This window comes from Uloborus diversus, chromosome 2 (assembly GCF_026930045.1).
Source record: "Uloborus diversus isolate 005 chromosome 2, Udiv.v.3.1, whole genome shotgun sequence".
Taxonomy (NCBI): Eukaryota; Metazoa; Arthropoda; class Arachnida; order Araneae; family Uloboridae; genus Uloborus; species Uloborus diversus.
In genome coordinates this window covers 43880042-43897301 of record NC_072732.1, presented here as the reverse complement: position 1 = coordinate 43897301, position 17260 = coordinate 43880042, and the positions used below count along the sequence as shown (strand labels likewise).

Sequence of the window (17260 nt, the reverse complement as noted above, 5' to 3'; positions counted from 1 at the left end):
GAACTAAAATTATCCGAGCTCCGACTATCCGAATCGCTGATTATCCGAATCGGACTGGATTTTGTTGGATTTTATCTCAGAAAGAGGATGAAGTATTTTCTTCGACTTACACACAACACACACACACACACATACAGTAGAACTAAAATTATCCGAGTTCCGACTATCCGAATTGCTGATTATCAGAATCACGATTCGGATAATCAGCGGTTCTGGCGGATTAAATTTTGTTGGATTTTATCTCAGAAAGAGGATGAAGTATTTTCTTCAACTTACACACAACACACACACACAGTAGAACTAAAATTATCCGAGCTCCGACTATCCGAATTGCGATTCGGATAATCAGCGGTTCTGGCGGACTGGATTTTGTTGGATTTTATCTCAGAAAGAGGGTGAAGTATTTTCTTCGACTTAAACACAACACACACATACAGTAGAACTAAAATTATCCGAGCTCCGACTGTCCGAATCACTCATTATCCGAATCGCTTTTAGAATTTCAGAAAAAAAAAAGAGACGTTAACGTTTTGCGATTCACAATAAGAAATCTGTCTTCGCGTGCCGTTATCCTTCCCTCCCTGAGCGCGAACATTATTGGGATGATGAGTCACCGTCTCATACATTGAAAAGGAATAAAAGGTGCAGAGAATGAAATCTTCAATCCCTGATTTAAAGATCATAAGTCACATGAAAAACTTGAAAGTAAAGCATTAGAAGCAATCAGCTTTCTTCAACTCGTTTCACTTAAAACGTGTCTCCCATTCGTCGAAGTTGAACCCTTTGCATCAGCGTTTCCTAAGTCAATGATTGGACTTGCTCCCTCCAGTTACTAATTCCTACTCTAAAGCCTCATAGTATAGTTCTTTTACTGATTTCTAATGTGCAGCACTTGCACATAAGCTTAACATGTAAAAGTATTGCCTTTCATTTACTTAGAAACGATTTTGTCTTGAAAATAGTTTTTTTCCCTCCCATTTTAAGCATACATACAGTGATTAATCAAAGCGGACCCTTTTTCACAGAAAGTCTAATTATCCGAATTTTTGATTTTCCGAACGGGGTACGGTTCCAATTGATTCCGATAATCGGAGTTCTATTGTATATGTTTGCGTGAACTTGAACCATTTTGAACCGTAATCTAAAGCTTACCCCTAACACATATGTCTTAGTCTTCTTAATGACTTCGAAGAACATTCAAGTCAAATTTGAGCAATAGGCATCAATGGGTTTGGAAAAAACTTGCATAACATAAAAATCACAAATAAAAAGAAGAAAAGTCGAGAGGTTTAGTTTCAGTAGGATTTCCATTTAGACTACCAAGACTATCATATGGCAGCAATCGAGATTATTGTCAATCTAGTGAAAAAAGAATTTCACTTGTTACTCTTTTATTGGCAGAGCTCTAATGAGTCACCCTAAAAGAATGAACGGAAGGCAACTCAAGAGCACGCGACAAATGTCATTGCTTTTCTTAATGGGAATGTCATTTTTCTGGGACGACGACCACCATTAAGACAAAGCATCTACGTCTTTTTTTTTTTACATTGAACAGAAAATTAAGGCAATTTAGGTGGCTGTGCTTTTGAGTTTGGTATAAACTCGGCTGTTACATTCAACATCAGCAAAATCAGAAATACTATAACTATGTTTGTGATTGCTTATTGAAATTCTGGATGAATATTTCAGGAATAATGTGTCGTAGCCAAATTCTATTGACTTTCGTCCCGTTTGCGGACTCACATCACCGAAAAATAATTTATGAGTGAATCAAAGAAATTATTATTTTTATTGTTTAATTTAAAATCTGAAGACAGTTTATTCCTTTTTGGAAGGATTACATGATAGTTTGAAAGTATGCTTAGTATTTCAACTATGGTTCTCATTAAGGTAATTCTGGGGTAATGGCATAATCACGGCCTTTCTGATTGACTGAACACAAAACCTTTTAAGTTGGATTTTCTTAAGTAGCACATTGGCAATAGTAAGTAATAAGGAAAAGGTTTGTTGATTGATGGAGCCTTGAATTATGCGGGAAATCAAACGGGTAATTGACTGACGTTTTCAAAGAAGCACCATAAGCTTTCTCTCTCATCCCACGCAAAAAATACACCATTTAAAAAATCTTTTCCTCCGATTTTTTATTGTTTTTAAGCTGAATTCAATTCGTAAAAAATAGTTAAAAACGTGCTGACTGAAGGGCATTTAAACACTTTACATGTCAGTGAGTTACCACATTTTGAATTAATTTTTAAAATAAAGCAAAAATATTTTTGGGAATTCAACTACACCACTAAATCTATATTAAAAATAACAATAAAACAGGGGAAATATCATTTAAACAATGCAGATGTTTCGTGGAATGGGAGAAAATGCTAACGATTTTGCTTTGAAGTTGTCAGTCACGTACCTGTGTGGTATTTAATAGTAAAATTTCAAACAGAAAAGTCAAAATTGTGTTTATTTTTAAGCTCAAATATGTTTTGAAAAATCGTATGAAAATACAATAAATGTATAATTTCTTGAAATAAGGAATTGAAATCCTGGCCAAATAATTATTCCGATTTTTTAAAAAACTGGATTATATAAAAGATAAAAATTCAATCGTTGAAAAACTTTCATGTGTTGTAAGCGTAATCAAATATTAGTTTCAAAAATTAGGAATTTTAAAACTCAATATAAACGAAATAATAATTACCCAAAAGCAGTGGTAACCCACACAATCATGAGAATCATTGTAATCTTCGTAAACGGTGGACAAAGAACTTGTAGAACAGATCCCCAAAACTATAAAACAGAAACTTTTGATTTTTCCTGAAATAATATTTTTAAAATTAAGTTGAAAACAAGATTTCACAGAAAATGCACACCGTTTCAAATGCTTCCAAAAAATCATTGAAACAATTACGATGATTTGTCAGCCCAGCATTTGGAGATCTTCGTGGTGGCAACTCCATTTCACTTAACTGAAAGAGATAAAGTGTTAATTGTAGTTTTAGGAATAAGAACATTGCACAAATAATCTTTTAAATATACCATCGAGTCTCAAAAAATACAGTAAAATATAGGAATATAATTTTTGATGAGTATTAAGGTATATGCGTAAAAAAAAAATAAAAAAAAATCTGAATAAAATTTGCAAATAAAGAACATGAGCTTAAACGAAAGACACAGTGGCGTGCAACATCAAACAATAAAATGCATAAATGGGGCCAAATTTTGCAGCAACGTCAAGTCAAATGGTCCTTATTTTATGACGTCACTTCCATTTCATTACTTTCAATGTATGTTAATCTGAGCACAAAGATATGACTCTAAAAAGAAGAAGAAAAGAAACTTGTTAATTTCTGAATTTAATGCAAGAATGTTCTTTCGTCTGTTATTTATTCCATTACTTAATAATAACTGATCCTCATGCAATCGTAAATTCATGAACCCCTAGTAACATTCTGCATATATTAAAAAACTATCTAAACAAAAAACACAAAAACACTTTCTGGGTCATAATTTATCATTTTATGACAATATATAAAATACGAATTCCGGTTAAAGTGAATGTTGTCTCAACAGCATTTATAAATTGAAAAATCCTATTTTTGAAATTGCTGAAACAAATGAAACAGAAATGACTTCTTTAAGTATACATGTTGGAAAAACAATATAGGACATTAATTTGCAGGATTACTTAATTTTAAAATAAAAAAGTGTCATATGATAAATTTGAAATTTTTTGGATTCTTATATCCTTGAAACATTTACTTGTATAAAGGGAGTAACATTACAATATTAATTTCAAAATCTGCATTAGTATGCTTCTGTAATCGTATGTATAGCAAGATAAAATTAATGGATTAACATCAAGTTTACGCACTTGAAAATCGCTATTTTCTTTTCCATTGATGCGTCGTACTTTTTGATAGACATACACAGCTTCGACGTCCCTTCCAACCTAAAAAAAACAAATAAAAATAAATTTGTATTTTTCACTAAATTATGTCTTCGCTTCTCATATCTTAACTCTGCATCTATCTTATTTTAACCATTTTTGCAATTGGAAGTATGCGTCTAAGACTAACTGTTGTGAAAATAGACGACATACAGATTAAACGGGAACGCCCTGTATATAAAAATTAATGAAAGCTGAAAGATAAAAGTTCGTTGACGTAATGAAAGTACTTGAATCGAGTGATTTGTTAAGAAATTATTTTTTGCCAATTTCCTTTTTAATTGATATTTTTTTAGTGTAGTTTACCAGTCACGTGGGGGAGAAATTTGGATATGAATTTCAGAGCTCTTGATTCTAGCAATATATCCTCTGAATCAGTAGTTAAAATTTTATTAAATATACAGTGGCTCCCAAAAGTGTTCATACACGTTGAAATTTTTTAGTAAAACCAAAATAACGCGTAACTGAATTCGAATATGAAGTCCAATATTTTTTCACATCATTCCTGTGTCATTCCAAATAAAACCCTGTAGTTTTTTCAAAATATTGAAGGATCTTCTTTTTGAAATGAGTCAAAAAAACCAAGAGACAAAGAAATAACACGCCACAAAAGTTATCGTACACTCAAATATTTTCGAATAAATTCATGATTAAAATTATCATATGTCGTTTCTTTATTATTTTTACATTGTGTTGACCCTTAAAAGTCATTTGAGTTGATTTTTTGTTTATTTATTCCTTAATATTGTGCTTATCACTTTAAAATGACTGGTATGCGTAAACAGCAACAAACACCATTCGAAATTTGAATTTTTTCCTCACAGTAGCGGTAAATTGGTTTAAAATATCTCTAAATTAGGTAATTTATTCTATTCTATAGTAAAGTGTTTAATAAAAAACTTTATAGAAATGAATCGGACCGAAAACAAGGTAAGAAAAGGTCAACCGGCAAAGTTGACAAAGCGTGATCGGAGGTTTAAAGTTAAAAAAAATTATGAAAAATACACATTTGAGTGGTGTTAAAATTTCTACAGAGTTAAATGAAAAATTTTACATTTAAATTTTCACCTAAAATTGTTCGCCAAGTTCTCTGATTAGCTAGATTAAATGGGACTTCTTCCCGCAGAAATTTTCTAGGTCATGCGAAAAACAGAAAGCTTACACTTATCGTCGCAAAATCAATGATAAATAAGCTCAAAACATTTTGGAAATACATCTTACTTACAGATACAGAAGAATTCAACATTTTTGGTTAAATTGTTGTATAATTGTAAATAGAAGAAAAAAAATTAGGAACTTAATCTCTTAAGAAATTAGTTGGATCAATAAATCAGAACGGTGAAGGTGTTCTTGTGTGAGGGTACATATCAGCATTAGGACTTGGTAGTTTTGAATTTCTTGATGAAATACTGAATCATGCTGTTCATTTAAATATTTTAAAAACAAATTTTGAACTCTTAGTCAAAAGTTTCGTTATCGGAAACAACTTTGTTTTTTATCAAGATAACGATAAGAAGCACATGGTTTTCAACATTTGCGCCTAGTTCTTTAAAAATTGTGTTAAAGTTTAGAAAATACCCCCTCAATCTCCAGATTTGAACTTAATGTAACATATTTAGAGATGTCTGGAGGCTAGATTACGAAAATACGGCTTTGAAACGAAAATAGAGCTAGAAACAGTAAGACTCGAAGTGTAGTTGAACACTTACTCAGAAATTACGCAAAAAAAGAAAGAAAGAAAGAAGAATGAAATCTATATTCCCAAACGTTTAAAAGGTGTTATTGATACTGCATGATATTCTACCAAATAAAAAATTAATAAAAGTTAGATTACTCAATAATATATAGACATTTTTTAAAGTGTACGAAGACTTTTGTGAGATAAAATTTCCGGCGTTTTTTAGTTTTTGATTTAAAAAAAAATAAGTTTTGATATTTTTAAAAAAAAAATTTCATGTAGTTTTGTTAAAAATTGATCAAAGATCTTATAATTAAATACCTACTCTGAAATATAAATTCTAACCAATGGATTGGGGCCTATTTCATTGAAAATCGTAGGTGTACGATTACTTTTGGGAGCTACTGTATACTTTACTTTCCTACTGATTATATTTTAGAGTTAGTATCAAAAAGAAACAAACAAAGGAGGGGGGGGGGATATTTTTTCCCTAAGAAGCGACACATACACGTGTGACTTCATAGGCTATTTTTATTCCCTAATGACACGTTTTCAAATTCAACATAGGTCTGTCACGTGTTGGATAAAAGGTCTGATTTTTCGTGAAATGGTCCAAATTTTTTACATTTAAATAAAAATTGCATGTTGTAGTGCAGTATTTTGCCTGTGCCTCCATTGTTTCACAAAGAAATTTATTATTCCCACCATCAATTTTTATAAAAAATCAATTCCATAAATGTTATCCTGATGTTACACTATATTTATCGGGTTGAAGGAACCATTCCATATTTTATATAAAATAGTTTAAATGCACTTATTTATGATTATATTATAATAGGGTTATTCTATGTCAAGTGATCCAAAGTTTTTTCATAATTTTTTGTTTCTTTGAAATTTGGCCCATCGATTTTATCCTTTAAGGTAATCAAAAGCCCAAATTTTTACATTTTTATCTCTTTTATTTTTTTATTTATGAGACTTTGATTTTTAGAAAAACCCTCTTTTTTATGGACGCTTGATCATAAAATGGACGATAACGCAGCACCAAATATAGATAGAAAGATTCGGTAAAAGCATTTTAAAGTACATTAGTTGCTGTTTAATATGATATGCAACATGACTAATTTTATAAAAACTTTCATTTTTACAAATTTAAATTTAAGATTAAAATTTAAATTTCTCAGAAAAAATATAATGAATTTTTTTTTAATTCTCAAATTTTTTTGTGTATTTTATCTTCATTTGTGCAAAATTTCAAGTTGGGATCTCAATGGGATCATATTTTTATGAATTTTTGAATAAAATTTGACATAAGAAATAATGATATTTTTTAGATTCTATTTAGTTAAATATGGAGTTCTCTTACTAGGGAGGGGGGGGGGGCTGATGGTATAGTGAGTAGTAAGTAAACATGAAGATGCTTCATATGAGCTGGGATGAACTTGTAGATTGGTAAAGATAGGACTCAATGGATAGGGTCCTATTTCATTGAAAGTCGTAGGTGTACGAACACTTTTAGGAGCCACTGTACTTACCGTAAAATTCTCCTTTATGTAAAGCTAAAATTGTTTCCTCCATATTTTAACTCATAATTTCTCTAACTAATAGTGGCAACAGTTAAAAATACTTTGACTTTCATTCGCGTTCTAATTCATTTTGTTTGTATTGCGTTATTTTCTTCATTCCAAGTATGTGAAATTATTCTTGAGGTTGTGCGTGCGTCTTTATGCGATTTCTTATGAATTCTCATGCTATCCACTAACAAATAGATTTTTATGTGGTGAATCTGGACTGTAGTTTATTATTGTGAATTTTATTCTTTCTATTTGTCATATTTATTTTTGGATTGATGGAGCCGGAAATTTTTTGTGCATCAGCGAAGGTAAGTTTACCTTCTATTATACTATTATATTTAGTATTTGTTGTTAAAAATGGATGTTAAAGCCTTGAAAAAGAGAAAAAACAGCAATTTAACCTAGTTCAACAAAATTAAAGGAGAAAATGTATACTAGTATTGTTAATGCAGATTCCACAGAATTGGAATTCTTCAAAGTTAAAATTCAAAAACTATGAAGATATAACTGTTATGTTTAATAACAATTTTATTTGTCTGATGAATCGGATCTTGATTCTTTCGTTACTGAGTTACAAGGCCAAGGTGATATTATCGATGAATTTTAGTTCTTGCAGTGTCTAGGGCAATTTCTAAGGTTGGTAGAGTTTTTGTGAAAAATTGAAGTAAATGTTCTGAGGCAACTGATATCAAACTGCCAAAATTAACTCTGCCGAGTTTTAGTAGTAATTGGAAAAATAGTTATTCGCAACTCCAGCGTTCGAATACGCTACCTTGCGGTGATTTGCAAAAATTAAAGAAAAAGGTAAAACATTGTGTTCCATGTGTGTCTGTTGGTAAACATAGCCAGTTTGTTTATGAATATTTATTAACGCATTCGATATGTCTTAGATTGCTTTCAGCAACAGAAATTCTTTCGTCCCTTAATGGCATTCTCGTGCTTCTCAAAATAATGTTAGTTTTCATTATTTTCATCTAAAAAGTAAGTTGATTGTCGTAAATGGTGAAAGCGTAAACTCAAGAAAACTTTGGATTAACAAATTTCGCATTTGCATGCGAAAAAAATGCTCGTCTGTGTTCGAAGCATTTTTTTTAAAGAAGATAACGTTATAAAATGTACATTTTTTTTACTGTTTTGTGTGAATTTGTAAGAATGTTTTTTTTTTAAATCTTAAGCTCGAAAGAAGGATTTAATAACATTAGTAGAAGAATTAGGGTTTACATCTCCGCCTAGTTTAAAAATAATTAACTTAACTTACCTTATTTTACTGCAGCAAGCAGCATTTAGTTAGAATGGACAGCATGCAAAATATTTTCTTGAATGTATTATCGTAGAACGAAATGAAAAATGTTTAACCGAGAAAGAACGTTTAGAATATCAAAAACAAAAGCTGAGGATTTTCATCGCCAACTTTACTTTATTGCTTATATAATGAGCTGAAGAGTTTCGCTAAAACTTTGTTTAGGGTTATGGTTTTAGTATTGTGAAAGCAAAAATCACTTGGCGAGATTTCGCATGTCATTTAAACCATTTTTATTTTTTTATCATTAGTGGATTAAAATGGTAGAAAGATTACAGAATTCGATAATTTTAAAGAAATAATGGAAGATCAATAAAAAAGAAAACTACCATCATATATCCGTGAGAATTTTGTTGATGATTTGCATAGCATGACAGAATTAAATCATAATTCAGAAATTAGAAACATACGAAACAGAAAATTTTTAAATTAACCGATTCGGCAATTTGAGAAAAATAACTCAGCTACAAATTCAAAACAATGAACTCTAGCCAAACAAGACAAAGAAGTATCATCTTCCTCTTTTGTTAATAATTCGTAATGTCATATAATTAAATTATCTAGCATTTAATGTTATTCTTGTCAATCTTATGGCCACAATGAAAATGTAGTTCCATCAAGAATTGATAAATGTCGATTTCAACATCGTGGAAATGGCTGCTTAGAACTACGAACTACGTAATTTGCATTAATTTCTGACGTTTAGTAATTCTTCTTGAATTCTCATTTCTTTCTACGTGGGCCAGAATATCCACAAGACTTTAAAAATTAATTTAAAAAGAATAAAGCAAAAAAATCATGCATACAAACAAAAATTACTAGGCTTATTAGCGTTTTCTACGCTACAGCATGCGTTTGTTTTACCTTTTTCATCCGCCATTAGACAGTGGCTGCAGTGCCCCCTATAGTTTGTTGGAGTTGCGAATCATTTAGTGAAATTTTTAACGCTGCGATTTCGAATATTGGGAAATTATCGGGCTGGCAGAAATTACAGTATTTAAAGTGTTCTTCAAAGATGAAGTGTTAAAAATTGTGCAATCACTTCCAATTTCTGATGGAATTTTTGCTAGCACGTGGGAGTCACTCTCACAAACCTTTTCGCATAAAAGAGAACGTTTGAGTGCTTTAGTTAAAAAAAAATGCTGTATTTATCTTCATTACATTTGGAAAACTCCTCCCAAATTTTAAAGTTGGTGGACAGTGTAAGAGAATGTATTCAGTCGGTATGTATAGTTGAAAGGTTGATATGCTATATATTTAATACTCGAACCATGATTTATTTATCTTTTACTCCTAAATTTATAACAGTAACTCAACACCAAGGCTGGTGAAATAATTTTTAGTAATTGTAAGAAAGTAAAAGTTGGACTACAAAGCGTGATACAAAAGAAAAAAAAGAGAATTCTGAAATTTTGAATTCAAATTATGTGTTTCGCAATCACGAGTTGCGACAGGACTCTACTCATTGGGGTTATTGTTTCTAGACATAGCTCCTGTCCCTCCTGCTGGGTAGTTACGTGTGTGTGTGTGTGTGTGAAGGCGTGCGTGTGTATGTGTGCGTAGGACATGGACGCCACCGCCCAGGAGAAGTGGATTCCGGGGAACAGTGCTCAGGACCAGAGGAGCCGCGCATGCAGAGTCCGGTTGGCGGTGGTGCTGTAGAGGCCCCTAGTACAAGCTGAAAAAGAAACCGGGCCTCAAAGATGGTCAAATGAGAACAATAAGCAATCGTGATTGCTTAAAAATGAGTCAAGTCGGAAGCTACGCTAACGGAACAGTTAGCGTTAGAGAATATTGTGTCGCAAGCGGGAGAGATTAATTATCCACTGTCTAACCACGCAAGGTAAATATTCCATTAGAACCGTCAAAGTGCTGTAAACTCAGTATTATATTGCTGGAAAATGGATTAAATATTGCAAACATCAATATTAATTTTGATACTGTAATATCACTGGTCATTATTCTTGTGTATCCATTGTGAATTAAGTTAATGGTGTTACTGTTGTTTAAAAATTGCTAGCATCTCCATTCTGAAGTTCCAAACACGTAAGTAATTTACTTGGGAAAAAAAGGACAGAAAGTAATACATGCATCAAAAAGCAACCGTGTAATTGTGGAGACTTTTTTCCCTCCCAAGTGGTGATCCGGACATGATTTGAACATTTCTGCTTAGTTCCGCTATATATAGCGTTCGAAAATATATGATCCATTTCTTACCTCTAAAAGATAACGAGGGCTTTCTGGCAGGAAAAAGAGACCAAATACGGTCAGAAGTGCAGGCGCAGCACAAACGACTAAAAACACTCTCCAGCTACTTAAACGTGTTCCTAAGCCATTCGCTTCTGAAAAAAAAAAAAATATTATTTAATGAAACTGCAACTACAATAACTACTTACTACACGCAATATACCAGACAGCCCGGTTATCATATCCAGATATTGTAGTTTCCTTCTAATTAGAACTCTTCAGTCTGGAAAAGTGAATAACCGAGCTGGAGGCAGTATTGATCTCAAACAACGTACTTCGTACATGCAAAATACTGACGGTCCGGTTATCTCATTCAGAACAGTTTCACCTTGAATGGACTCATCAGTCTCGAATAGGGAATAACCGAGCTGGAGGCAGAAGGACGAAAGTGCAGTCTCGGAGAACCAGCAACCTTTAGAGCGAAACTGCAGTCTCTGAATGGGATAACCGGACTGACGGTATCCTGCCTTAGCTCTGTCTTAGGGACAGTAACTTACTGCTTAGTACGTAGGAGAGGGTGACTCAAAGCGGGTAGGTTTTCGTATGCCCCCCTCCCATGGTGTGTAAGCTGCGATGCATACGTATGTCGTGTTTGCATGAACACTCCCGAGTTTTAATCAGTCCCAGCGAAGCAGCAGTAAAGCGGCATGGCGCAACCAGACTTAAAATTAAAAAAATGGTACATTTCTAAAAAAATGAAGTTTTGGAACTTGTGATTCGTCGAAGTCCAGTTTATTTTTACTTTCTTCTATATCTAATATATAGAAGAAAGTATTGGATTCGTGCAAATTTTTGAATTTCGAATTTTGACGGATTCGAACGTTTTGAGGTGTGCTGAGTTCATTTCGACTATTTTTGGAAAATGTCTGTCTGTCTGTGTGTGTGTGTGTATGTGTGTGTATGTGTGTGTGTGTGTGTGTGTGTGTGTGTGTGTGTGTGTGTGTATGTGTGTGTGTGTGTGTGTGTGTGTGTGTATGTGTGTGTGTATGTGTGTGTGTCACGTCTGTGTGTGGCCAGTTTTTTGTTGCCGCTCTACAGCAAAAACTACCGCATAAAATCGAACGAAATTTGGTACACATATGTGCCCCTATGTGAACTTGTGCCCATTGGTTTTTGGCGCGAATTCCTCCAAGGGGGGTGGAGCAATGGGACGTTTTTTGAGTTACGCGTGATTGCTATTCCTCAGGAAGTAACTGGCGGAATCAAACAAAATTTGGTCCATATGTTGCCAGTAACAGGAACAGGTGCTGATTCAATTTTGGTGTCAATAACTCAAACGTGGGTTGAGCTATGGAACGTTTTTCGTCGTCAATTGTGACTGCTGTATCTCAAGAAATAATGAACGGAATGAAAGAAAAATTTATCGGGAAGTAGTCCTTAGTGGGTATAAGAGCTGATTTTATTTTGGTGTCAACAGCTAAAAAGGGGGTGGCGCAATCGCCCGTTTTTTTTTCCATTGTGAGTGCCCTATCTCAAGAAGTAATGCTACGTTCTGGTTGAAATTTGGAATATATGTGAATCCATATGTAAACAGGCTTTGGTTCAATTTTGACGCCAATCGCTCCAAGAGGTGTTGATTTTTTTTTAAAATAAAAATAGCTTTATTAATGCAACAATAAGAAAGATAAATCATAATAGATTGTCGTCTGCGTATTTCTCGTGATTTTAATTGCATGGAAATGATCGGAAATATTATCTCAATGATTTAAAATTTTTAACTGTTGCCATCTTATGTTTGTTAACAAATAAAATATTTGTAATTAATTCAAGCAAGGCTTTTAAAATAACTTTCAATTTTCGCTCTTTGCTTTGCTTTTGCAATAATTCAGACATTGGGATGGTCGTCAAGTTTTTGCATGTGTAATTTTGTTTTCATTGGGAATATTGCTCCCTCGTCAAGCATGGGGAGGGATCAGAAAAAAAAGAAAAATATAGAAGAAAGTTTCGTGATGGCCACAACATACTAGTTTTGATTGTCAATAATATTACGTTATTCTGACACCATCCACCTAGAAACTACGATAGTCATTTCCCTCGTTTCTTTTTTAAAGTTAAGGTTCTAATCTTTACTAATAATAAAGCTGAAAGTCTCTCTGTCCGGAGGATGTCTGGATGTCTGTGACGCGCATAGCGCCTAAACCGTTCGGCCTATTTTCATGAAATTAGGCACAAAGTTTGTATGTAGCATGGGAATGTGCACCTCGATGCTATTTTTTGAAAATTCAATGTGGTTCTTTTTCTACTCCAATTTCAAGAAAAAAAATATCATAAGATGGACGAGTAAATTACGAAATTATCATAACGTGGAAACGTAACATGGGCACAAGCCAATTGGCGAGATACGAAATTATCATAACGTGGAACTGGCGAGAAAATTCACCATACATTATTTGTAAATATACAGGCGAACCAAAAGACCTTTTGATTTTTCTATTACGGGCAAAGCCGTGCGTGTATCACTAGTTATTGAAATAAAAAGCGTGCCTTCGGGCAAAGCGGGTATAGGATTTAATCATATATTTATTTATAATTTCTTGACTCGTGTGCTGACTTTGATTTTCTGTTTCAATAGAATACGTACAACTTTAAAAAGTTATTTTTAAGGATGGCAATTAATTAGTCTATCAATTCAATCAGTTATTCCTTTGTGTTTTATCAACAAAAAGTGCTGAGTTTAAATTGGATAAGTACAACTTTTTTACATTTGTTTCTAAAATAACAGGTAGCTAGTCAATTATTTTAATCATTTATGACTTCATATTTTATCGGCAAATGTACCAAATCATAATTAGGTAAGCTTTCCCGCTTTGGGCTCCTTGGTAGGGCAAAGCGGGTTTTTCAAATGTTTGTAAAGTTTGACAATAAATAAATATTGGGTTTAAAATAATACAAAAATCATTTTTTATTTTGAAGTTCAAAAACCCTGCTAGGAAATAAAACCGAAATTGTTGCGAGAAAAATACAAAAACTACAATTTTCAAGCATTCTTCGAAAACCTATCCGCTTTGGGCCACCCTCCCCTACTTTATATTTCTTGAGTAGAAAATCACGTTCTTAGTATTCTATGGCAAATTTCCGATAGATTCACAAAAAAGACAGAATGATGAAATGCTATTAGTGAATTGACAATACATGAAAATTGTTTAAAGAAATTCTGATGGTTCATATTTACTATTTACAGCAAGCAATTAAAAAGCAAAATGGGTTGCCGTTCATGAATACCCAATTCTCCACTTTTTTTAAATAAAAATTCAAAATGTTAACACATGTAACACAAAAAGAGCTACTAACAGAGATAAATTTAGCTTTCTATTTTTGAGAAGATTATTGCTCTTAATTCAATAAAAGCTCACATATTTCTGAAATGCCCGGAAGAAAGAATTCTTCGACTCATAAGGTAAAAGTTTCGACACATTCGCCAATTGGATTAATTTAAGGCACTTCTCGAAATGATTCAATTACGAGTGGGATTATAACAACATTAACAGAAATATACGTAGGCGTTATTTGGATTAAAAATTAAGACTAGGTATTGAAATGATTTATATATTCAAGTGAAAAAGATTTTTCAAATTAAAATAATTCAAAAATGATTTATTTTTCCTTACACGGATTTAAAAGTTATTTTTTCTATTTCAGTCCTTCAGTAACTTTTTAAAATTTCAATTAACTTATTTCTGAGGCTAAGAGTATTAGTTTTGTTTAAAGAAAGAGAGAGAGAGAGAGAGACACCGAGTATGAGGGATGTAGTTGTTATGCACGTTAAAATGAAGTAGCTTTTGGGCAAACTACTGCCAAAATAATATTATCCAACGATATTTCGTTCTGAACGCAAATTGAGACAGCGAGTGCGTTGAAGTTGTGCGAATTGCAGCTTTTTTTTCACCTTCGATATAAGATTTTGTACTTCGTTACATTTAATGATTGGTTGATTTTCCGAAAATATTGTTTGTATTCTGAATTTGGATACATAATTTAGCTCTCATAATTCAACTTACAATCGGATGAGGCTTAAATGATTCCATTTGTTTAAATAACGAAACGAAAGTCGGTTTAAGTTACCATTGATGTTGCGCAATTTATGTAATGTTTCCCTTTTCAACCCAAGCACGAATAAGCTCATCCAAGGTCAAGCATCTTTCTGGCAGAGCCAAAGGATATCAAACCGTTTTCGGCCGTTCCACCGTCACGCGAGGTGCAATTACACTCTATAATTTCAACAACATTTTGTTTTAGATCTTAAATATTCAATGAAACAGGAGTAAGCACTAAAAAAGCACACGCTTTAATCTTTACATTTGATACAAAGATACTACTGACACAGTTATTTTTATTATTAAATAAGTTCGATATTAAAAATCTGATTTATTTGCATGCGTCATACGCGGAATACCTAAAATCAATCTCTTGCAATTTTCTGTATGAATACGTCATAATTTTTAAGCTATTAATGCAGCAATGACAAACAAATTGTAGTTTTAAAAGTTGAGGTTCAAATACAATAGAAACCTATGTCATTTGTTGAGAAATAATAATTTGAAACGTTGGACAAAATTATGTGCTGGGCAATTCCACGAAAAAGCTGCCATTTTTTTCTGGACGTGACAGATCATATCAGATCATATATTTCATTAAAAACTACTAATTTTAAAATGTAACAAACAAAATTTCTGTTTAACAAATCACATTTAATTTATGATTTCTTAAGCAACAAAATTTTATTCATTACCCGTTTTAATAATTATTTTTGATAAAATATAAGAGTTGTCACATACAGGACGAAATGACAAGTCTTTTTGTGTTTCCATTGAAGAGGCTGATTAGACAATTTAGGATTTTAGAGAACGTCTTAGAAGTGTCAATTCTTTTGACACAATTGAGAATGTAAGTTCAACATGCAGCGGAAGTAATGTAATGAAAATGGCAGGCGTTTTAAATTTTTGCAATCACCGAAACTTGCCCACTGTATTAGAATCTGTCGTTAGCACGCTTTGCAATATGTCAGCTCGTTACTACCCGAAATTGTTGCGATAAAAATCCAAAATCTACAATATTCGAGCATTCTTCGAATATCTACCCGCTTTGGGCCGCTCTCCCCCATATTGGTGGCCTCTGAACAACAGTAGAGTATCTTACTGTTGTTTCTAGGTTTAGAAGTCTAACTGTAATTCTAAGGTGACGATATGTGTACTGCCGTGCTAAGCGCAAAAGTCGCGTCTCCTGTCGAGTTCAAAATGAGCTATTGCTTTTTAAAGTTTTACGCGTCCATATACTTATGCCATTTTTTAAGAATTTATAAAAAATATTTACCATTCACAAACTTCCATAAAACTTTACATTTAGATAAATTATGTTACAAAAACCATCTCCAATATTTCAATTTTGATTTGCAAAAATGTAGAAACGACTTCTCTGCTTAGCATGGCAGTATAGTTTTGGTGGTTCTTTTGGAGTGACCTGCGTTGCCAATCATAGAAAACATTATGCACTCAACTTCAGGAAATGCATAAAAAAAGCATTATTCTGAAATTTCATAATTAGCTTTAAGGCACGAAAAAAGGAAGAAACATAAAAGTAGTTTTACTTGTTTGCTTTCAAAGTGATAAGCCAAAATTAAAAAAAAGAAATTAAGGAGTTTTGCTGTTACCTGGTTCTGTGATCATAAGCCATGCCATGAGAGCTGTATATACACCACCAATGCCCCAGAAAGTAAGAAGCCAGCTGAGATGTCTACCTCTATACCTCTTGACTAGAAATTCACTATAGTATGTAAAAACTATTGGCAATGAACCTCCGACCCTAGAAAATGCAATCATTTTTAAATATCACTTTGAAAAAGGAATACTTGAAACTTACACGACAGTATGTATACCTTCTTGAAGGGTAGAGTTACGTGTACAAAACACAAGACCTAGATTAGAAATCATAAATATTTTTTAATGGAAGGGAAGAAGATTAAAGTTCGTAGAGTAGGTTAGTGCACATTTTGCGGCTTACTTGACAGTGAGACCCGTTATCTAGGGGGACAGGGGAGCCAATTGCTCCCCCCCTCGGAAAAATTCGAAATGTCAGATCTGTGGTTAGTCTGAAAGAAAAATTCACTCGTATACTGTGGGAAATTGATTTGTTTTGGGCATACTGCAACCTCAATAATGATAATGTGCAACGTTGTCAACTGCTAAAGTACAATTAATTCATACGAACTATACTGAATGCTCTACAAAAACTTTTACCCTACTTTCATGTGATTAAGGTAGTCCTTCGAATTGATAGCTTTTATTCAAAGTACAATATTTTTTTTCAATAAAAATCCAGAGCTTTTGTTGCTTTTTTCCCTTTAAGTTTTATCTTTATCGTATATTATAATTGCTTTTCATTCAAAACGTCTGGATCATCTATTAGAAATTCTAAAGCATCACGTTTAGTTAAACTTCTTGTTATTCTGCGCGAAAAATATGCTACACAACTTCTTCTACGTCATTCTATAATCAGATAAAATTATCTATCTGTTTTCT

At 32.8% G+C, this 17260-nt stretch overlaps 1 protein-coding gene across 1 annotated transcript in view; it reads right to left on the bottom strand.

The window, feature by feature from the left end:
• The window catches only part of LOC129235260 (synaptic vesicle glycoprotein 2B-like), a 51232-nt gene that overhangs the window by 17591 nt on the left and 16381 nt on the right, over positions 1 to 17260 (bottom strand). The window contains exons 4-8 of the mRNA XM_054868973.1: positions 16393 to 16544; positions 10716 to 10840; positions 3872 to 3949; positions 2871 to 2966; positions 2699 to 2787 (exon numbers count right to left, since the gene is read on the bottom strand). Of these exons, the coding sequence (XP_054724948.1) occupies positions 2699 to 2787; positions 2871 to 2966; positions 3872 to 3949; positions 10716 to 10840; positions 16393 to 16544 (540 nt within the window). The remainder of the gene's footprint in view (positions 1 to 2698; positions 2788 to 2870; positions 2967 to 3871; positions 3950 to 10715; positions 10841 to 16392; positions 16545 to 17260) is intronic.